This window comes from Tasmannia lanceolata, unplaced genomic scaffold, assembly GCF_043159265.1.
Source record: "Tasmannia lanceolata isolate RefF3 unplaced genomic scaffold, GAP_Taslan_0.1 ptg000002l, whole genome shotgun sequence".
Taxonomy (NCBI): Eukaryota; Viridiplantae; Streptophyta; class Magnoliopsida; order Canellales; family Winteraceae; genus Tasmannia; species Tasmannia lanceolata.
The window spans coordinates 33,709,439-33,732,041 of NW_027518679.1; the positions used below are offsets into that span (position 1 = coordinate 33,709,439).

The following is a 22,603-nucleotide window of genomic DNA, read 5'->3' on the forward strand; positions in this document are numbered from 1 at the left end:
TTTTTTTATTTTTTTTTTATTTTTTTGCAGGGTAGGGTTTCATGTGGAGTTATTTGGTTCCTGGGATTATTTTGGGCCCAGCAACCAACCGTGGGTTTTCCGAGGAAATTCCACAAAAATCCCGAGAACCAAAAAATTTCCGGCAAAAGGGAATATTGTATTCGTAAGTGCAATTTAATGTGTGTGTGTAGAGAGAGAGAGAGACTTTCTCTCTCCTGACGGTTGGATTTTAAAATGTTCATGAGTTTCATGTCATAAGAAACTGTGGCTGAATGAATTTAGGTGGGTTCATGTGAACAACACGGAGTTGCATCCTTCACCACCACCGCTACCACCATGCAATGGATTCTCCAGGTTCTTCTCTTAATTTCTTTCCTCTCTACTTTCCCTTCTTTCAGCTTCTCTGCTCCCCTGCCTTTAATGCTAACACCGTAAAACTTAAATAAGCCCATCTTTCTAGGCTTTAATAAGAACTCTGCCTTCTGAACTTCATAACTGTTCTCAGATTTTAAATTAGACGCTTGCTGTTCTACGTGGGTATAATGAAATTTGAAGATTTCTTAATGCAGAGAAGTGAAGAGCAGAAGATAAGACTCGATCTCGAGGAGGAGGTGAGATTTTATGGTTGAAAGCCTGTCTATTTTTCTGGGTTTATACTATTTTGTAATTTATTTTCCTTGGAAACGTTTGGAAAGGAAAGATATCTCTAAAATTTCCTACTTTTTACACTTGAAAAAGATAATTGGAACCAATCCTATTCAAATTTTATTTAGAGGGACTTGCAATTTATGATATTATCTGTCCAAATTAACCATAATCATATCATTTACCGCTAAATGGTGGAAAGAAAAATATTTCCCAAGAAATTTTTTTCCATCAAAAATGTTTTTCTTGCAATCCAAACAGAGAAGAATGGCTTAACACCGGTGTTGGGATTGTCTATGTAGGTGATAAAGTTACAAGGAGTATTAAATGAAGAGCAAAATTTAAACAGAGTTCTGCAATGTGCATTGCACAGGCCTCTTGTTTCCTGTCCATGCCATTCTTTGTCGCTCCCACTTCAGGTAATCCTTTCAGCGGATAACCGAGAAATACCTTCTCAACAAGGATCAGTATGATGTGCATCAAAACATCAAAAAAATGGGAAGAGACAATCACACAAGAACCTGCACAAGATTTACATGGTTCGACAGTGTGCCTATGTCTACGGGAGAAGAGTTTTCCCTATTTCAGTTTAGGGTTACAAACTCTTCTTCTTCCTGGCCAAGAAAATTCAAAGAAAACCTTAACCTCTTGAAACCCTAAAATTTGGCTTATATATCAATGCCTTGGATGTGCATTGTGCATATTAGTCCGTCAGGTCCTGTATAATGCCAGAATACAAGGCATATGCACAACATGTACCATTGAGCTTTTCTATAATTGTAAACTGTATTTATGTTAGTCCTTTGGAAGTCAGCTTTTTAAAACCATTTAAGTAAAACCCTTACAGCAGTTTTTGTTTGATTGTGACGTAGGACACTAGGATTAGTAACTTTCATTCTTTTATTTTTTCACTAGGAGTAGTATCTATCTTTCTTTCGTTTGGTAGAGGGTTTTTAGGTAGCAAGATCACTATTCTAATTATAGTTACTTTCTTTATGTGGTAGGATTTATGGCCTTTGTTTTAAGAATGTTGAAGGGAAAAGAGAAGAAGAAAATAGAGAAGTGTGAGTTAAGGATTTCTTTCTTTCTTTTGGTAGAGGATTTTTAGGTAGCAAGATTACTATTCTAATTATAGTTACTTTCTTTATGTGGTAGGATTTATGGCCTTTGTTATAAGAATGTTGAAGGGAAAAGAGAAGAGAATAGAGGAGAAGAGTGAGTTAAGGATTTCTCCCCTTCACTTTTGTATTTATATAAAAGAGAGAAACGTACAATGACAACTATGCCCTTAGGCACTTACACAAACATACACACTTCTAATACTCCCCCTCAAGCCAGAATGTATATATTATGCATTCCTAGCTTGTTACAGACATCATTTAATTTGGATTTACTCAAGGGTTTGGTGAAGGTATCAGCTAACAGATCTGTTGATCGTGTGAAGGTAGTGCATAACTCGCCATGTTGGATTCTGTGTTGTATGAAGTGGCAGTTCACCTCTATGTGCTTGGTATGCTCATGGAAGACTGAATTGGAAGCAATGTGAATAGTTGCCTTGTTGTCACAATATAATCGAGCTGGTGATGAATATGAGAATCCTATCTCAGATAAAAGTGAACGTAGCCAGATAAGCTCACTGCTAGTATGTGACATGGCTCGATATTCGGCTTCAGCACTCGACTTAGCTACAACATTTTGATTCTTACTTTGCCAAGACACTAAATTACCTCCCACAAAGGTACAATAGCCGGTCGTGGAGCTTCTATCTGCTGGAGAACCTGCATAGTCAGCATCACTGAAGCCTTCTACCCTCCGATGACCATGTCTTTTGAAAAACAGTCCTTTCCTTAGAGCTCTTTTCAAATATCGAAGAATCTAGATTATAGCTGCCCAATATGATGTACGTGGAGCACTCATAAACTGGCTAACTACCCCAATTGCATATGAGATATATGGAGGAGTAACAGTAAGATAAATAAGCTTCCCAACTAACTGGCTTCATCCCTATAGAACCAGTCTCATCCAACAGATCTAGCGCATACTTTCTCTGAATTATTTACATCCTTTCTCTAAATAAGCTTCCCAACTAACAGGTCTTTAGGTCTTTATTGTAATGCCCAAGGGTATACTTGTCTTTGTACTTCACTCTTTATTATTTATATTGCATGAGTGAGGGGGAGAACCCTAACTCAATCTTTTCTCTCACCCTTTACTTTGTCTCTTTCTCTACCTCTCTCAATATGGTATCAAAGCTCTAGGGCATGGATGCCTAGGGCCATTTTTTTTCTTTTCTTTTCTTTTGTTCTCTTTCCTTCTTTCTTCCCTAACCCTAACCTTAACCTCCACCTCCATCTTCTCCATCCCTAACCCTAACCATAACCCCTCCATTCTTTGCTACAGTACTGCTACAATAAATCGCTACAGTACCTGCTACAGTACCCTCTTTTTTCACTCTTGCCCTAATCTGATCCATCATAATCTCTTCTTCCTCTTTTGGGTCATAGTTATGCCCTAGATTTTCTTGTTCGGCTTGATCACTATCTTCATGGTGTTGTTCTGGATTTGTACTTACATCATTGCGATGTTTGTGGCTCGGAGTTGTCTCGACTTTGTCTTTATGTCGTGAGGTTGTCTCATGCCTCCCTTATGCATATGTTGTCCTCACGAAGCCGCGGTCTATTAGCTTGCTTATAGCCTTCATCCTTGTCTCTACTTGCTCGTTGTTGGTCCTCTTTAGTCTTCTTCCCGGTCTCTTATGGAAGATACCCCTAGTATTGAGGACCCTACTATTCGTACTCCGGCTATGGCTACTAGTTCCCAGCCGCGTCAGACTGCGTCGTCATCTTTGTCTTCGGTGGATGCGTCATTCCCACCGATTACCACTTCCCGGCTTGATGGATCCAACTATTTGACTTGGAAGATTGCTGTGGAGACATATCTGAAGGCCCGACGAAAGATTTCTATTATTCGTCGTGATCCCCTCCCTGAGACTGACCCTACCTTTGATGATTATGATGTAGATGATGCCCTTGTTCATACACTTCTATGGCAGAGTATGACACCTGCCATTGCTAGCACCATGATGGATCTCCCTAATGCCAAAAAGGTATGGGAGCACACTGCGGCATTATATTCTGGTGAGGGAAATGTCGCCCGTCTCTGCGATACTTACTCGTGCTGGATGGGTCACAGGCGCAGTGATTCTACAGTCCATGATTACTACAGACAGTTTGTCTCCTATTGCCAGCAGCTGGATGCTCTTATACCTCTCACCACTGATCTTACCACGGCAGCCAGACAGCGGGATCAGCTCCGTGTTGTTCATTTCCTTGAGGGTCTTGGACCAGAGTTCACTCATCTTTGACAACACATCCTTGGGTTTGGTACTGTACCCACTCTTCAAGAGATATTTTTACGAGCTCAGCAGTGTGCACTTGGCATTACTGTTCCTACTCCTGTGGATGTCTCGACTACTGCTGCTTATGGAGCCGCTGACCACCCTTCCCGAGGAGGAGGCACTTTTGGTCGTGGACATGGTCGCGATACTAGCCGAGGTGGACGTGGCGGCGACCGAGAGGGTGGCCGTGGAGGTCGAGCTCGGCCCTAATGTACTCATTGTAGGCGTGAGGGTCACTATCACGAGACATGCTTTGATCTCCATCCTGAGCTGCGTCACACTCCAGATCCTCGTCAAGGCCGTACTGCACATCTTGCCCTTCCAGATTCGCCTACTCCTATTGACAGCCCCTCACAGACACCACTGGCTACTACGCCCGATCAGATGGTCATCTCTCTTGCCGACTATGATGAGCTACAACGTTTCAGCTCTGCCAGCCGCCCTCCTACTGCTGGTCTTGTTCAGCCAGGTAGTTCTCCTGCTTCGTTCCTCTCTAGTTCTAGCTCCTGGATTATTGATTCGGGAGCATCTCATCACATGACAGGTTCCCAGTCATCCTTACATGATTTTCATCATGTTGTTTCACATTCTATTACTCTTGCTGATAGGAGTACCGCTCCTATCACTGGTGTTGGCAGCTGTTCCCCTTCACCAGGCATTACATTATCATCTGTGCTCTGTGTCCCCAAGTCACCTTTCAGTTTACTTTCTGTTACTCAATTAACAAAGCATCTTCATTGTTCTATCTCATTTTTTCCTTCATTTTGTCTTTTTCAGGATCTCTCGACTGGGAGGACGATTGGCTTGGGCCGTGAGGTGGATGGCCTTTATCGTCTCGACTGCACTCCGTCCCATCCGATTCTACATGGCTCGGTCGATGCATACCAGTGGCACTGCCGTCTAGGTCACCCGTCTATGGAGCGTTTCCGCAGGATTCCCTTCGTTTCTTCATCTGTTAGGTCTTTTCAGTGTGAGGCTTGTGAACTTGGGAAGCATCATCATGTGCCATTTCCCTCTAGGACGGGCTTCACACCCTTTTGCTCTTGTTCATTCTGATGTAAGGGGTCTTGCGAGGACTACCTCTTTATTTGGGTTTCGCTATTTTGTGGTCTTTATTGATGACTATTCACGTATGACATGGACTTATTTAATAAAAGATTGTTCTGAAGTTTTTTCTGTGTTTCGTGATTTCTATGCCGAAGTTAGTAATCAATTCTCATGTGTTATCCAATGTCTTTGCACTGACAATGCAAAGGAATATTTCTCTTACTCAAATGGTTTTCAGGAATTCCTCTCTTCGCGAGGCATTCTTCATCAGTCCTCATGTGCTCATACCTCTCAGCAGAATAGAGTGGCTGAGAGGAAGCTTCGCTCCTTGTTAGATGGGGCCCGAACACTACTCTTTCAGATGCGGGTCCCTAAGACCTATTGGGCTGATGCTGTCCTCACAGCATGCTACCTGGCGAATAGGCTTCCCTCTTCGGTCCTTGGTGGCACCTCTCCGTTCTCGATTCTCCGTCCTACCTCTGACTCTTTCCCTCTTACTCCTCGAATTTTTGGTTGTCTTTGTTTTGTCCACGTTCTTGGGTCAGGATTAGATAAGTTGGATCCTCGAGCCGAACGATGCATCTTTCTAGGTTACTCTCGGACCCAAAAGGGTTATCGTTGCTGCAGCCCTCGCCTGCGGCGATCTTTTGTCTCTGCGGATGTTACATTCTTTGAGACTCAGTCATTTTTTAGTCCGTCCATCTCGTTGGATCCCTCCCCCTCTACACTTCAGGAGGATTCCTCGCATACCCCTGTTCTTCCTCTTCATTTTCTTCCTGATCCCATCCCTGTTTCTACACCTCCGGTGTCCAATTCCTCCCCTACAATTGATTCTACTGTTATGCCGACGTCAGCACCTTGTGTAGCTCCTCTATCTCCACCATTGAAGCAGTATCAGCGTCGGGCCAAATCTGCTGCTCATTCAGCCCCGCCCGAGCCATCATCATCTCAGCCGGAGATCCCCACTTCTGAGGTACATTTTGATTCTCCCATTGCCTCTCGCACTCGGTTTCGTAGTACTGCTCATCCCATTTCCTCTTTTGTGTCTTATGACTTTCTCACCCATGTATTTCGCAGTTTTGTTTCGTCTTTGTCCTCAATTTCTCTACCTAAGACTCTACAGGAGGCACTTGATCATCAAGGCTGGCGGGCGGCTATGGATCTTGAGATGCAGGCCCTTCAGGCCAATCAGACATGGGATTTGGTCCCTCTACCATATGGTGCTCGCCCCGTTGGTTGTCGTTGGGTTTATGCAGTCAAGCACCTTCCTGATGGCACAGTTGAGCGCCTTAAGGCTCGGCTTGTTGCCAAAGGGTACACGCAGACATATGGGATTGATTATGGCGAGACTTTTTCACCAGTTGCGAAAATTCCTTCTGTCCGTGTCCTGCTATCCCTTGCTGTGAATCATGGCTGGCATCTTCATCAGTTGGATGTAAAGAATGCCTTTCTTCATGGTGATTTGGAGGAAGAGGTCTATATGGAGCAACCTCCTGGATATGTTGCTCAGGGGGAGAGATCTTCTCTTGTTTGCCGTTTGAGGAAATCCATTTATGGTCTCAAACAATCTCCGAGAGCCTGGTTTGGGAAGTTCAGTGCTACACTTATTCGCTTTGGCATGAAGCAGTGCGCAGTTGATCACTCCGTCTTCAGTTTTCAGTCTCAGGCTGGTTGTGTTCTGTTGATAGTATATGTCAATGATATTATTATCACTGGTAGCGATACAAGTGGCATTCAGAGGCTCAAATCCTTCCTTCAGACAGAGTTCTCTACTAAGGCTTTGGGTCGTCTTCGGTATTTCCTGGGCATTGAGGTTGCCTATTCGACTAGGGGTATCTACCTCTCACAGAGGAAGTATGTTCTGGATCTTCTTGATGAGACAGGTTGTTTGGGAGTCAAGCCTGCCTCAACTCCTACGGACTAGAATATGAAATTACTCCTTGAGGAGGAAGTCCTGCTAGAAGATCCAGGGCGATACAGACGCTTAGTTGGTAAGCTCATTTATCTTACCGTTACACGTCCAGATATTACCGTTGCAGTTAGCGCTGTTAGCCAGCATATGAGCTCACCTCGCACTTCACACTGGGCTGCTGTACTTCAGATATTGAGATATCTGAAGAGTTCACCAGGTAAAGGGTTGTTATTTCAGAGGCATGGGCACCAGAGAATTGAAGGATACAATGATGCAGACTGGGCAGGGTCTCCTGCTGATAGGCGGTCTACTACAGGATATTGCACCTTTATTGGAGGTAATCTTGTTTCATGGAGAAGTAAGAAACAAGATGTCATGTCTAAATCCAGTGCCGAGGCAGAATATAAAGCTATGTCTCATACAAGTAACGAACTCATGTGGCTACGTTCCTTACTTTCAGAGATTGGATTTCCTCTTTCTTCTTCTTCTCCAGCTCAGTTATACTGTGACAACAAATCCGCCATTTACATTGCCAAGAATCCAGTCTTCCATGAGAGGACCAAACATATTGAAGTGGATTGTCATTTCATTAGAGATTTGATTCAGCGAGGCTACATATCTCCTGTGTTTACCAGATCTACAGATCAATTAGCAGACATGTTCACGAAGCCTCTAAGTAGAGCTAAGTTAGTTGATAATTGTAACAAGCTAGGAATGTTAGATATCTACATTCCAGCTTGAGGGGGAGTGTTAACGGGTCTTTAGGTCTTTATTGTAATGCCCAAGGGCATACTTGTCTTTGTACTTCACTCTTTATTATTTATATTACATGAGTGAGGGGGAGAACCCTAACTCAATCTTTTCTCTCACCCTTTACTTTCTCTCTTTTCTCTATCTCTCTCAACAGCTTTGATGATTAACAAACACAAATTGATTAGGTTAATAGGACTAATAAATTGCCTTGAGTGTTGTGTTGAAACAGGAAAATGACAGTACATTACATAACACAACACATTGCATGACTTGGAGATCCATGTAGGACACCACTTGATGCAACTCAATCTTGATGGGAGCAAGCTCAAAAGGACATTTGATGAAAAATCCTACAAGATGAGGTGGAATTTTGAAGATATCAACCAAGTCAAGCATCGAACGGAGCATATTGAAGATCATGTTCAAGAGAAGACTCAAGAGTTGGAAAATCCAATTATAGGTTGTATCTCTAACACTCTTGATGTTTTTTCTATCAAGGCACACTCTCTTGGACCCCCAAAAATGTATTTTTTATGTCCAAGAGAGAACCCAAAAGGATTGCAAAAAAAATCCCGAAAAAGATTTGAAAAACTCAGTTTTTGCAATCGACGGTCGACCGACCCTATACCCCGGTCGACCGACCCTTTTAAAAGGTGAAATATAAACTGGTCAGAAACCATTCGGCGGGCGACCGTGAAAGGCCCGGTTGACCGCGACAAGCTCGGTCGACCGCGATGATGAAAATTCGGTTTTCAACATCTGATCAGAACATGGCCCTCAGGCGACCGCGGCAATAAAAATTTTGAATTTTACAAATAGCGCCCGATAAGGCGCTGGCGACCGCGACACCCCGGTCGACCGCCCCTCTCTGCAAAAATAGCCGTTGGGCTTTCTGCACTGTTTTAAAAAGGACCCAGTTTTTACGGTTTTGCCCTCCAACGGCTATATCCATTCAAAGGCTATAAAAAGGAGTTTTAAGCTCCGTTTTAACTTGATGAAAACATTTTGAAATAGCCTAACACCCACAAATCTATTTTGTTATCATTTTTGGGTTTCAAACCTCTTCTTAAACACTTGTGCCTTGATATTGATTTCATTCAAAGTGTTAGATTTAGGAATTTCTTGTTTACCTTTGAGAGAGAGTTTGTAGTGAGCTTTATTTTGCTATTTGCCTACTTAGAGGCTTTTGTGAGCTAAAACCTTCTTCTATCATTCATTGTATTCGCAAAGAGAAGCGGTTCCTTTGAGGCGGCTTGCGAAAATGGTTCATCTTCTTGGAGGCGTTCTTGTAAAGAGGAGCAATCACCTTGGAGGCAGTTTGCAAAGAGATGGTGTTCCTTGGAGGCGGTTTGTACAAAAGAGGTTTGTCCCTTGAAGGAGTTTATTGTAAAGCCCGGAGATTCGGCGTGTGGAATCTCATTTTAGAAAAGGTAAATCCCAAGGAAAAGACCAAGTACTTGGGTAGTGGAGTAGGTCCGTTTTGTGACCGAACCACTATAAATGATTGCGTCGTCTCCTATTCTCTTCCTCCTTGTGGTGAATGGTATAATCTAAACCCTATTTTCTATTATTGTTGTTAATTGAACAAGGGTTAGATTTATAATTGATAATTGTGAATATTTAACTATTGACCTCAAAAGTGTACTTAACTAGGGCAATTTTTTTTAATAATACAATTCGCCCCCCTCTTGTGTTGCCTATTGGGATTTCAAATATCGAAGGCGTCCAAGGTCATTTGTGGAGAATTCTTTTTGCAGAAATACCTTCAACCTTTGTATGCCAACTGTGTCACTTTCTGTGATAATAATGTCATCCACATACACTATGAGAAGGACATGGCCAGAATCTGACTGATGACTAAACACTGAATGGTCAACTGCACATTGCTTCATGCCATATCTCATGAGAGCATCACTAAATTTCCTAAACTAAGCTCGAGGGGATTGTTTGACACCATACAATGATTTGCGAAGCCGACATACTGAGGGGGACATCTCCCTCTGAGCAACATACCTAGGAGTTTGCTCCATATACAGCTCCTCAGCCAAGTCTCCATGGAGGAAGGCATTTTTTATGTTTAGCTGATACAATGGCCACCCATGATTGACGACAAGAGAAATAAGAACACGCACAGAGGGAATTTTGGTAACATAAGAGAAGGTCTCGGTGTAGTCAATCCCATAAGTCTGAGTGTACCCTTTGGCAGCCAAGCGCGCCTTAAGGCACTCAACTGTCCCATCCAAAAAATATTTGATGGCATAGACCCATCGACAGCCAACAAGATGAACATTGGGAGGAGGAGCAACTGCCTTAAGAGCAGTCATCTCACTGTCCATCGCAACACGCCACCCAGGGTGAGCAAGAGCTTCCTACACAAACTTAAGCAAGGAAACAGACGACAAAGAGGATACAAAACTACGAAACGACAGGGTGAGATGATCATAAGAAACATAAGATGAAAAAGGATGAGCAGTAGTGCGTGAGGCAATAGGAGCATCTAAATAATCATCAGAAGTGGGAGGAGATACCTGAGAGGTAGAAGCCGAGATCTCCGGCTGAAGAGACGATGCCTCGAGAGGAGGTGGAGGAGGATCTGCATGCCGACGCCACTGATAGACCTTCGTACTAGCAGGAGGAGGAGGGACCGCCGAACCCTATAAAGGGGCAGAATCAGATATGAGAGGAGCCACTGACACTTCTAAAGGAGAAGGAGATGGTGTAACTGGGTCGGGAAGGACCGGAAGAGGAAGAGGCACACGAGAGGTAGGAATAGTAGATCCATGCTCACTAGGTGCAGAAAAGAAGGAAAGAGACTTGAAAAAGGTAACATCGGCGGAGACAAAGAGCTGATGAAGGCTAGGGCTGTAACACTTATAGCCTTTCAAGGTACGAGAGTAGCCGAGAAAAACACAGCGCTCAGCTTGGGGGTCTAATTTATCTAAACCCCTGGCAAAGTTGTGAACAAACCAAATACAACCAAAGACCCGTGGGGTAAGAGGGAAGGGATCACCATGAGGATGAAATATAGAGAAGGGAGAATGATTGTCTAGAGCTGGAGAAGGAAGGCGGTTAGCTAGGAGACAAGCCGTAAGAATAGCATCACTCTAATACAGTTTGGGAACCTGTATCTGAAAGAGCACGGTGAGAGCCATATCAAGAAAGTACCTCAACTTCCTCTCAGCCACACCATTCTGCTGGGAGGTGTAAGCACAAGAGGATTGATGGATGTTGCCATGGGATGCTAAGAAATCCTGAAAACCATGAGGTAGAGAAACACTCCATAACATTATCATTATGCAAACATTTAAGAGAAAAATTATATGGAGTTGTAATTTCAACATAGAAAGTGTGAAAAGCAGTAAAGACCTCATATCGATCCTTAAGTAAAAACAAGCATTTCATTCGAGAAAAGTCACCCACAAAAACCATAAAGTATCTATAGCCGACAAGCGACTTGGTCCTCGAGGGACCCCATACATCAGAATGAATCAATGCAAAAGGTCTCGAGACCCGAATAACAACCAGAGGGGGGAAGGACAAACGATGGTGTTTTCCGAGTTCACATGACTCGCACTGAAAGGACTGAAGTGGGGAAGAGACGATAAAGGTCTGTTGAAGTTCCTGAAGAGAAGGGTGACTAAGGCGGCGATGCCACTGGTAAGTATCTATTGAACTATGCAAAATGGTGCGCGACGGTGTGCACTGAAGATGATAAAGGGCGTCCCCCTCACATCCCGAGCCAATCGTCTTCCCAGTCGAGAGATCCTGAAAAAGACAGTAAGAAGGAAAAAATAAGACAAAGCAGTGAAGGGCGTTGGTAATCTGACTAACATAAAGCAAGTTAAAAGGAGACTTTGGAACACAAAGTACAGAAGATAAAGTAAAGTCCAAATGGAGAGAAAGAGTGCCAACACCAGAGATGGGGGCCGTAGTCCCATCAGCAAGAGAAATTGACTAAGATAGATAATGAAACGGTCAAAATGAACTAAGGGACGAAGCGTTACCAGTCAAGTAGTTGGAGGCCTGGAATCAATAATCCAGGGATTAGAGCGAGTGAGAAGAGTGGCAGGTGAACTACCTGGCTGCAAAAAGCCCGCAGTGGGTGGTTGGCTGCTCAAACGAAGGCGCTAGAACTCCTCAAATCTGCCTGGGAGAGCTGAAAAGTATCATCTGGAGACATGGGAGGCACTGGAGCAATAGCAAAGGATGTGGCATCAGCAGGGCCAGCAACAGAGATATGTGCAGAACGCGATAGGCGAAGCTCTGGATGGAGCGCAAAACAAGTATCAACACAATGGCCCTGTCGCTGACAATGAGTGCAAAAAAAGCGGCCACGGCTGCCTATACCCTGGCCACCTCCACGACCGCGGCTACCCCGTCCACTGCTAAAAGAAGCACCACCACGGATAGAACGATCACCCCCACATACGCAGCAAGGGCAAAGTCCTCGACAGTAATAGTCATAGGTGACCACCGAGGAGGCACTGCTGGGCCCAGGAATAATTATCTATGAGAGATGGAAGAGAACCAGAGCCAATCAGCTACTGTCAGAAAGGCAAAAAATCCAGGCCCAGGGACTCGAGGAAATGAACAGCCCGAAGCTGGTCCTGCTGACGAGCGAGGACCATCAGATCATAGGTGAGAGGCATAAAGGTGTCTAGCTACTGGCAGAGAGAAACAAAGCGACTGTAATGGGTGGAGATAGGGGCATCCCCACGCTCAAGGCGAATCCACTCAGAATATGTGGCGCAAATGCGGGTGAGATAATCAATCCCAAAGTAAAGAATAGCAGCATGATCCTAGAGTAAAGAAGAGCAGTAGGATCCCAGATGGCCTTGGCAGTGGTCAGGCTCATCATCGGTCATGCCACAGAAGGAATCATGCTCTGCCAGAGAAGAGTGCGGATCAAGGCATCATCCTGTCGCCAACTGTCATTTGACGGATCCATGGAGGAAGGAGGATCTCGCTCAATAAGAGACACCCTAACCTTGGCAAGGAGATAGGTCTCAACGACCTGGTGTCAGCTGAGATAATTGGTGCCATCTAATTTCTCCTATTTCATATGGGGAAAAGAATGCTCCACAGAGGGAGAATAAGTAGAAGGGGTGTAGCTAGAAGAGGGAGCCGTGGGTAGAGCAGAGACGTTGTCAGCCAGAGATGGACTGACAGGAGGATCCGTAAGGATTGGAGGATACATGAGAATAGAAATAGAGAGAGGCTCTCGACCACACTGGTGAAGAAGGGACTACAAAGATGAAATATCACACAAGAAGTCACAGGAATGATCCAGTGAAGATACCACGGCCTTGAGATGGAAACATAGGATAATAAGGGCGATAAGTACTAGCAAAAAAAGAAGGGATGAGAGGCTAGGGACAAAATCGGAGCTGCGGGAGGGAAGTAAAGAGGCACTAAGAAGAGTTTAAAGATTCGAGAAGATAAAAAAATAGAAAAAAAGGGAATTGAGTTAGAAAGTGTAGGTTTTAGGAGTCCAAGTTGGAGAAAAGAGGGGGTGGAAGGAGGGAAAAACCCGGGGGGGGGGGGGGGGGGGGGGGGGTGAAAAGAGAGAGAAATAGAGGCGGGAGTTCTCGGAGAGGGAAGGCGGGGGAGAAGGCGATGCGATAGATAGAGAGAGGTGGGAGTGGTGGAAGAGGCAAGGAGGGAGGGGCGAGAGGGGTGGGAGGTGGTGGGATGAAGGGGCGAGGGCTGGGAGGGGTGGAGCGAGAGGCACCGAGGGGCGGGAGTGGTCAGAGGTGGTGGAAGAAAGGGCGAGGGTGGTGAGAGTGGCGGGAGGTGGTGGGAGGAGGCTAAGGGTTTATGGGGCCTTCAATGGTGGTCCATAGGGCACCACAACCCATAGGGCTCTGATACCATGTTGAAGGGAAAAGAGAAGAAGAAAATAGAGGAGAAGAGTGAGTCAAGGATTTCTCCCCCTCACTTTTGTATTTATGTAAAAGAGAGAAAGGTACAATGATAACTATGCCCTTACACGTACACACTTCTAAAAAAGAAAAGTTTACTTAGTTAGGGATTGTCTTTCTTTTATATAAGAGATTGTAAATCGTGAGTTATCATCAATCAAGAATATTAGAATATTATCTCTACGTTTTTCTCTCTATCTCACTCTATTTCTCTATCTCTTTCTTCTTCTCTCTCTTTTTCCAATTGGATTCTAGTATTCTTCTTCTTCCCTAGTGGATTCTAGAGCATATTTTGGATTGTACACTTCGGCGGCGATTTTCTGTTTGATCTGCTCCGCTAGACTGAAAGTAACCCTTGAAGTGGGTGATTTAGCCCTTTGTTTTAGGAATGGTTTAATGGGAGATTTTAGTTTTAGAAGGTCATAGAGATGGCTTTGTATCAACTGACATGGATCCAGTTCAATATAAATTGTTCTGATCAAATCAAAGTTTAACCAAATTATTGTAATCAGTTGCTACTTGATCACATTTGGACTCAAGTGAGACTTGCTGATTTTGAGTTCCTGATATTTGAATTCTAAAATTTTATTGGTTTTACATTGGTCGTTTATGATCACCTTGTTGCAGATATATTCTTACGTGATTTATGTTTTCCACGTTTCTTTGAAATTCCGATTCATTCAATCAATAGAGAATAACACTTTGCTCCTTGAAGTACAGTTAGAGTTCTTATAATTAATGCTCCATAAATTTATAATCTCTTATATCTTATTGCTCAGACTAAGAACCAGAATTGTTCCTATGCTGATACTTTATACTCTCTTATTTCTAATACTTAATGCAAAAATCCATTGATATAAGAAATAAGAGAGTGCCATCTTAGTAAACGCTAGTTGAAGTACATACATGAGAATATTAATGTTTAAAGTATAAAAGATTAGACAACGCCATCTCTAACGGCTTAAGTTTTTGGAGTAATTAGTTGTTTCACATGGTATCAAAGCCTAGTTTCTGGGCTCAAAACTACTTGATATTAAAAATCCACATGTAATGTCCAACCCAAAAGAGGGGCCACATGTGCCACTTGTAGGCCAACCATAAAAAAGAGGGGCCGCACGTGAGGGGAGTCTCAAAGTATAAAAGATTAAATAACGCCTTCGCCAACGGCTTAAGCTTTTGGAGTAACTGCTTGTTTCACATGGCTGTGATACCATGTCAAATGACTAGTTACTCCAAAAGCTTAAGCTTTTGGAGATGGCGTTATTTAATCTTTTAGAAAAAAATATAAATAAAAAACACCTATTAATTCTATTCCAAAATTTTCTTTCCAATAGAATTTTGAATTATTTGGTGTAGGTACAGGTGATTCTTGCAGAAGTGGCAATGGTGGAGGAAGAGATTATTTGCCTAGAGAGAAAAGTGGAAGAGCTGAAACTGCATCTTTATCAAGAGAAACAGCTAACAAAAGAATGGAAATTACAGCAGCAGCAACATCCACATCAGCGGCACCAAAAGAACTTCCTGTGTGGATTAGGAAGCCGAAGAGAGCTCGGAGATTTTGCACAATCTTCAAGACTATTCAACCCAGATTTCAGAAATCAAAGGTTGATTAGAGAAAGAAAATCTTCTCTGGGCTCAGCTTCAGAAATGAGAACCTTGTTTTCCACAAGGTTGAATGGTAAAATCATCAGAACAATAAGAAACACAAGAATGTTTATTAGTTTTCCCTGCCTAATTAACTGATCCTTTTCACAGTTTACAATGGGTTTCTAATGTTTAGTTTAGGATAGTGACTAATTTAAAAGATTGTACAAAACTACAAATCTTCACACCAAAAATCTCTAAATCCAAGTCATCAAATGCATAAATTTAAAAAGAAAACTACTTTTTCACATCACAAACCTGACCTCCTCAATGAAAGCAATTGTATCAAATATCAATTTGTTGGGAATGAATTTCGGGAAATGATATCAGCACAACCATGTTTTGATAGTTGCTTGGTCCCAGTTTGTTTTTTCTTTTTTAATTGGATTGTGAGAGCTTTTTGGGAACTATAATATCCTTTTGACAGATCTTTAAGTACTAAAAGAAAAGATGTTTTAGTGGAAATATCAAAACATGGTAGTGCTGATAATTAAGAAATTCAAAGTACACCTATAAGAGTAGGGTTGTGTTTCGGGTTTCAGGCTTTTTTTAACCCGAGGGTCGGTTTGTTAAACATGAAAAGCAACCAAACCCAAGACCCATGATTTCTAAACCCGACCCAAGTTTCAACCTTAGATGGGAGTACCTCCTCATTCGTCATTCACTGAAGCACTAGCCTAAATATTCAAAGTCCTAAAATATTTCGTCATTTCAAGAGATTGAGAGGCTTTCTTTTCTAATGATTAGCTTTATACTTAGTAATGGCTTTGTTGAACAGATGAGGAAGCTGAAAGATCAAGCAGAAGAGATGAAAGAAAGCAAAACCAGAGCACTCTAGATGAGGAAAGTAGTATCGAGATGCCAAATAAACTCTCGGAAAAATTGCTCAAATGCTTGATTAGCATCTTTGTCAAACTGAACCGGACGCCTACTCAAACTGATTTTGAATCATCGTCCGTGGTTCCTAAGCTTACTCTTTCTTGCATGAGCTCAAAAGGCTTCATGACCAAGACACCACTCAACTGTAGAACACCCGTGTTTTACTCAGATGATAATAGAACACTACTTGATCCTTACAGTGTATTTTCTGATCTTGAGGGCACATTTGGAGATGTCGGTCCTTATAAGAATTTCATGCATTTCACAAGAAGCTCTTTGGACATGACCCAGGTCTCACAATGCTTTTCTGTAATTGGAAAATTGAGGTAATTTTCACATCTCCATGTTTTTATAGTGATTACATAGGCTAATACATAAGAACATTCACAATAAATGCACAAGATGATATATGATAGATAGGTATTTATAGAGAAATGTTATTTCCACCCTTTCATCGCATATCCACCCCCTTTTGTTTATCTTCTCATGAAAATGACTGCATTGAGCCATTCCCATTTTTTTTAACTTTTCCTGAAAATAAAGTCATTTTTAGGAAGATGAACAAAAATGGGTGGAAATCATTTTCCGGAAATGGCAAACAGAAGGGCATGGAAATCTCATTTCCCATGCTTATATCTGTACTAGTTCATTTGCTTATGTGCATGTCCATGCAGCCATTCGAATGCAGATGTGTATGTTCTTCAATTTCCATGAAAATATAAAGGTGAACGTGCAAATATACATATAATTTTCAAATAAAAAACATAGAAAGGTAGGAAAAATGAGAAGAAAAGCTTAATGAATAAGTAACGTGAGAGAATCAACAAAGAAGTGCATTTTAAATAAATGAATTCCACTGTTCCAACAATCAACATTATTGTTTTGCAAGGTATGTCAGATTTTTTGGGACCTAAATGTATATTTGATTATCTCTTTCAGGGTTTTGATGCATAAACTCTGTTATGTGGACTTGACCTTATTGACACACAAACAGAAGCTAGCATTTTGGATCAATACTTACAATTCCTGCATAATGCATGTATAGTAAGCCATCTTTGCAACGCCAAATGTATACAATAAATCCAGTACAAAATCTTATATGAATGCTTGTGATTATTTCAGGCATTTCTCCAGCATGGGCTGCCCTCCACACCTGATAAATTGCTTGCATTAATGAATAAGGTATTTTTCCTCATATTTTTCCTTCATATTTTTTTAGTAACCCATATCTGAAAATGATGTAACTATTCACCATTAGGTCACGGGGAACTTTATAAATAAGAAGAAGGCTATTGTCCTTATCTTGTACACCGAAGGGGTTTGGTAATGATATAACCCCATTTTGTAGGCGAGCTATGCTAAGGAAGAGAGAACCAAGATGATGCTCATAGGTTTCAAACCCAAGGACCATGTCCTTAAAACACCAAGGCCGCCTCTTCACCATTAGGTCGAGGAACCTTATAAATAAGAAAAGCTATTGTTCTCATCATGTACACCAAAGGGGCATGTTAATGATATAACTATTGTTGATTTTTCCTCCAAAACCAAAATATGGTGTACCTGATTTCTGTTAAAACAGAAAATGGATGAGTTAGATAAACCTTTCGACTTGGCAAGATGGGACACAGACCATGTCGCTGTCTTTAAGGTGAATTTGCGCCTCTGTTGAAACTCATTCCGATGCAACAGATTACTGGCCACAATCACCCCCAGGATACAACAGCCCGACGCACCGTCGATCTCTAAGAACTGCACGATCCAAGAGATTCGAACCGCACGAAAACTCTGATTTCCCAACAAAATAGGTAAAGTAGAAGAATAAAGAAGAAGGTGAACAACACTGTTTGTAGAGAAGAGAAATCAGAGAATAAAAGGAAAATAGGAAAGTCTCTGTTAGGTTGTTCTGTGTTATATGAAATGCAGACTGGTCTCTGTTTTAATAAGCCTAAAGTTTCCGTTCAATGCACCCCTTAATGTAGTAAAGGTACCCTTTAAGAATACAGCTGTTTAAAAGACGTTTTAGATGCGAAAGGTCGCATTCCAAAAGTCATGGCGCGGAAGAACGGCGAAGTTCTTCACCGGGAACTTCGAAGTTCTTGGTAGAACGGCAAAGTTATTCATTAGGAACGGCGAAGTTATTTACCGAGTAACTTCGAAGTTATGCGTCAAATAACTGAGAATGGCGAAGATAAGGGCAAAAACAAAATTAGGATAGGGAAAAACTTTGGATCACACGCGCGGCCGGCCGAGCCAGGCAGCGCGCGTGTGTGGTATAGCCAAAAGCCCACCGGGTCCACTTGGTGGCTCATGCGCATAGGCCCCCCTTTCTCCTCTTCATTCACAAGGCTAGAGAAGTGGTAAGCTATATAAGCCCATGAACCTTTCCTCCACTTTCCAATACGGGACTATTCTCTTTTGTGAAGGAAGAGAGAAAACTCATGTTTCAAACCAATTTGGCTTTTTTGTAGATAAAATAAACTTTTAGAAATACAAAAGAATGCCACGTTTTGTATTAAAATACCAACAATAGCCACATTTTGTAGGTGAGCTATGTTAAGGAAGAGAGAACCAAGATGATGCCCATAGGTTTCAAACCCAAGGATCATGTCCTTAAAACACGAAGACCCTATTTGGATTGCAAAAAAATAAATTGATGGAGATATTTTTTCTTGGGAAATTTTTTCTTTCCACGATTTAGAGGGAATTGTATAATTCGAGTTAATGTAGATGGATATCATCATAAATTGAAGGCCCTGCTAATTAAAATTGAATAGGTTCAAGTTATCTTTTTTTTTTTTCCTGTGCAAAAAACTAGGAAATTTTAGAAATATTTCTCCTTTCCTAACTTTCCAAAAAAAAAAAAAAAAAAACCCTGCAATCCAAATAGAGCCTAAAGGGCCTGACTATTTAGTTGCAGACATTTATACTATTTAGCAGTATCTATATATGTACCAAAAGCGTTTAAATAATTATCCTTCTTAATTGATAATTCTACATCAAAATTTATTAGATTTATTAGCAGTCAAATCAAATTTATATCCAGCTTACCTACCAAAAAATCAAATTTATACTGAGGTCCTATTATGAAATCTTCCATTTCAATCTGGTAATTCCTGTTTGTGGTGATTAATCTCCTGGTCTTTAATCCCAAGCACATTACTGATAACATAGACAAGTGTAATGGTGACTCAGGCTGCATTGAATGTCGGAGGCATTGTACTGAACGCACTAGCCATCGAACACTTCATACTCAGGCACCCTTTTGACTCTAAAAATGTGAGTAAACTATGATTATACATATCTGAGCTTCTCGAAATGTGAGTAAACTATGTATCTATACACTGTTAAATCTCATGTCTTTCTAATTTTGTGTTGCTCTGCTCACTAATTCTTAAGGGTGTCATGGACGAAAAAGAAGCACTCTTGCGCCATGCATACGGTCTCGGGTATCCTGAACCCAACATCACATTTGCTCTTTGTAGAGGAAGTTGGTCTTCACCCGCAGTAAGTGAAACACTCCTCACTGATTGCATTATAATCCTGTAAATCCATATTTTCTTCTGTTTTAAGAAAGATTTGCTTGATTGAATCGCAGAGAGAATATAAAATTAAAAGGATTGTGTGAAATACAAAACATATTTTCAAAATCAGAACATTCTACTTAACATTAAGACAAGTGCAATGCAAAAATGAAATATGTTTCAAGGATCAAGGGCTTGTTCTGGTGTACAGTCTAGTTGGACTTTGGTAGCAATTTGTGGGTAAACTTGCAATATGATAATTGCACCTAAAACCCAATTAGATTTCACACCCAAACTAACTCTAAGATACAGTTAGTAGCTTCCATTACATTTTGAATTTCTCCTAAAACTTTAGGCCATGCTAACATGATTTTTTTTTTCATGGAATGTTAGTTTACTCAATGGTGAGGGAGGGCTAGACAGACGGACCCAAGACACAATGAGGAAAGGGAGAGGAAAGGCTGAAAAACAAGGGAAAAAGCTCTATTCAAATTATGATTCATTTTTTCCTGTTTTTAAGCATTTCGTCACCTTCTCTCTCTCTCTCTCTCTCTCTCTCTCTCTCTCTCTCTCTCTCTCTCTCTCTCTCTCCTACATTATAAACTAATATTCCATAGAAAAATTTCATAGCTGCGAAACATGGACTTATAGAATGGAATAATGGTTTATCAAGTGGAGGGAGAGGGGCAAGGAGGGTGGGAGAGGAAGAGAATTGAGAGGGCATGAGTGAGGAGAGGATGAGAAGTGGCTGAAAAATAGGGAAAAGAAAATCTCTATTCAGAATAGATTTTTATGTTTCCTTATCTTTCAGCTGCTTTGCATCATCTCTTACTCATGCCCTCTCAATTCTCTCCCTCTCCCACTCTCCCTGCCCCTCTCTCAACACTTGGTATGCTAATATCCCCTTAAAAAAATTCATGGTTGCCAAAAATAGCCTTAAGTTTTTTCAAAAGTTCCATTTTGTTTGGTTCTGATGCATTTAGTCTTGTAACGTTATCTTTACCTGGTTTCCTCTACCTAGTAGAAATTCTTGTTTATTTATTTAGTTTATTTACCTATATGAAAATACGGATTTTTTTTCTCGATGATCCTCAAACTTGGTTCTGATTACCTGTCCATATAAAGCTGTCAAAATTTTTGGAGAAAATCCGACAAAATGTATATCAAAAGATTCAAAACTCTAGTTAGTAATCATTTGGCATACAGCTAATAACAGCTCTTGCAGTTTTGAAAATAGTGTTAAGGTGTCTGTGATGCTTGCAGTTGAGGATTTACACTGCAGAGAATGTGATGAGTGAGTTGGAAAGAGCCAAAGTGGAGTATTTAGAGGCTTCAATAGGATTTACATGCAAGAAAAAAATTGTGGTACCCAAGCTTCTACACTGGCACATGAGAGATTTTGCAGAAGACTATGAGTCTCTACTAGAATGGATCTACAGCCAATTGCCAGTTTCAGCATCACTCAAGAGACTGATAATGGAGTTTCTAAATGGGGAAACCAAGTTGCCAATTGCAAAGACGGTGGATATTCAACCTTACGAATCCGAATTCCGTTACTTGTTGACCATATAAAAAATAAATTTTCCCAAGAAATTCTTAACCAAATCCAAATCATCACCATCACAGCCATGAACTAGGAAACTGGTTTGTGACCAAATCATTGCAAATGAAGACTTTTCTTTCTTGATTTCCATGTAAGTTGTATGAATGTTAAATTGTATATATGTGCGTGTGTGTTAAAATGAGATGGTATCATCAAATAATAATGAAAGAAAAAATGTTCATCTTGCAATGTAGAAATTGAAGCTGTTTGTTTTCCTTTTACCTTAATTTTTCATAAAATAAGAGTTTCTTGGATTTGGAAAACACTTTGAAAACGGGATTCAGTTTGGAAAATAAAGATGGGACTGAAATGGCTGTTGATTTGACACTTTTAAATGTGTATTTATTGCTTTTATGGGGATTTGAGCTCCCTCCATTTGTCTTTTAGTGGACGCGGCTCTAATGGTTGAAGCCCTTTTTTCCCAAAACGGAATCCTGTTTTCCTAGCAGTGCTCCTTGGATTCTGATACAAGTAAGGCTACTGATATTGGCACTACCATGTTTTAATAATTGTACAAACTCAGCCTGTCTTTTAGATGTTAATTGGGTTGTGAGAGTTTTTTGGGAACCGTAATAACCTTTTACAACTCTTTAGATGATAAAGGACAAGATGAGTTAGGCGAATTAACAAACATGGTTGGCTGATATCATTTCCCTAAATATATAAGATGGGGCTGTCCCAATTTAAAAAAAGGGGGCAAATATATCACTTTTATATATGTATGTATGTATGTATGAAATGCCCAAGTAAAGGGCGCCCTGCCGGAAAGCAGCTAAAGTGTGCCCCCATTGGACCATCTCATCTCACCACATTGCATTTATTATTCCTTTATACTATTCTGTGCCATTATATATGCACTTTGGTTCATAGACTGCTCCCCAAATACTTCCTTATGACTTGCCATCAAGTCCATGACAATAGAAATTCCTGCATGCTACTTTTGTTGCATGTTTGGTCATTGATGCCAGCCTATCTCACTTGGCTATGGAATCGTCCTCAAACCATTTACTCTGGGCCCTTAAGTCCTCTTTAGAGTCATTTGGACCTGGCATGTCAGGTGCTTCTTGGGTTAGGACATAACTATTCAATTGGAGTTTTATTTATATTTCTATGGTAATGCTCACGTTTGCCAAATTTTATGGAACCGTCGATCGTATTAGCACCTATCTATCGATAACTGGTCAAATCACAGTGACCAAAGTAATTGTAGAGCCCCAAGTGCAGTCCGCTCATCCAATTCAACAATCGAATCCCCTGACCAATGGGTGATGAAAAGCAACA

At 41.3% G+C, this 22,603-nt stretch overlaps 1 protein-coding gene across 5 annotated transcripts; it reads left to right on the forward strand.

The window, feature by feature from the left end:
- The first annotated feature begins 222 nt into the window (after window positions 1-222).
- LOC143884283 (ternary complex factor MIP1 leucine-zipper protein (Protein of unknown function, DUF547)) lies at window positions 223-21,504 on the forward strand. Of its 5 annotated transcripts, XM_077387768.1 has the most exons (10): window positions 223-354; window positions 570-611; window positions 948-1,064; window positions 15,032-15,353; window positions 16,098-16,524; window positions 17,138-17,237; window positions 17,321-17,380; window positions 19,391-19,474; window positions 19,595-19,702; window positions 20,983-21,504. In XM_077387768.1, the coding sequence occupies exons 1-10, from the start codon at window positions 337-339 to the stop codon at window positions 21,289-21,291; spliced, it is 1,587 nt and encodes a 528-aa protein (XP_077243883.1). In that variant the 5' UTR covers window positions 223-336; the 3' UTR covers window positions 21,292-21,504. The 5 variants fall into 5 exon arrangements, with proteins under 5 accessions (XP_077243883.1, XP_077243903.1, XP_077243910.1 ...); XM_077387788.1 differs by lacking the exon at window positions 948-1,064; XM_077387795.1 differs by lacking the exons at window positions 223-354; window positions 20,983-21,504 and adding an exon at window positions 20,113-20,402 and having other exon boundaries at window positions 400-611.
- Window positions 21,505-22,603: the final 1,099 nt, after the last annotated feature.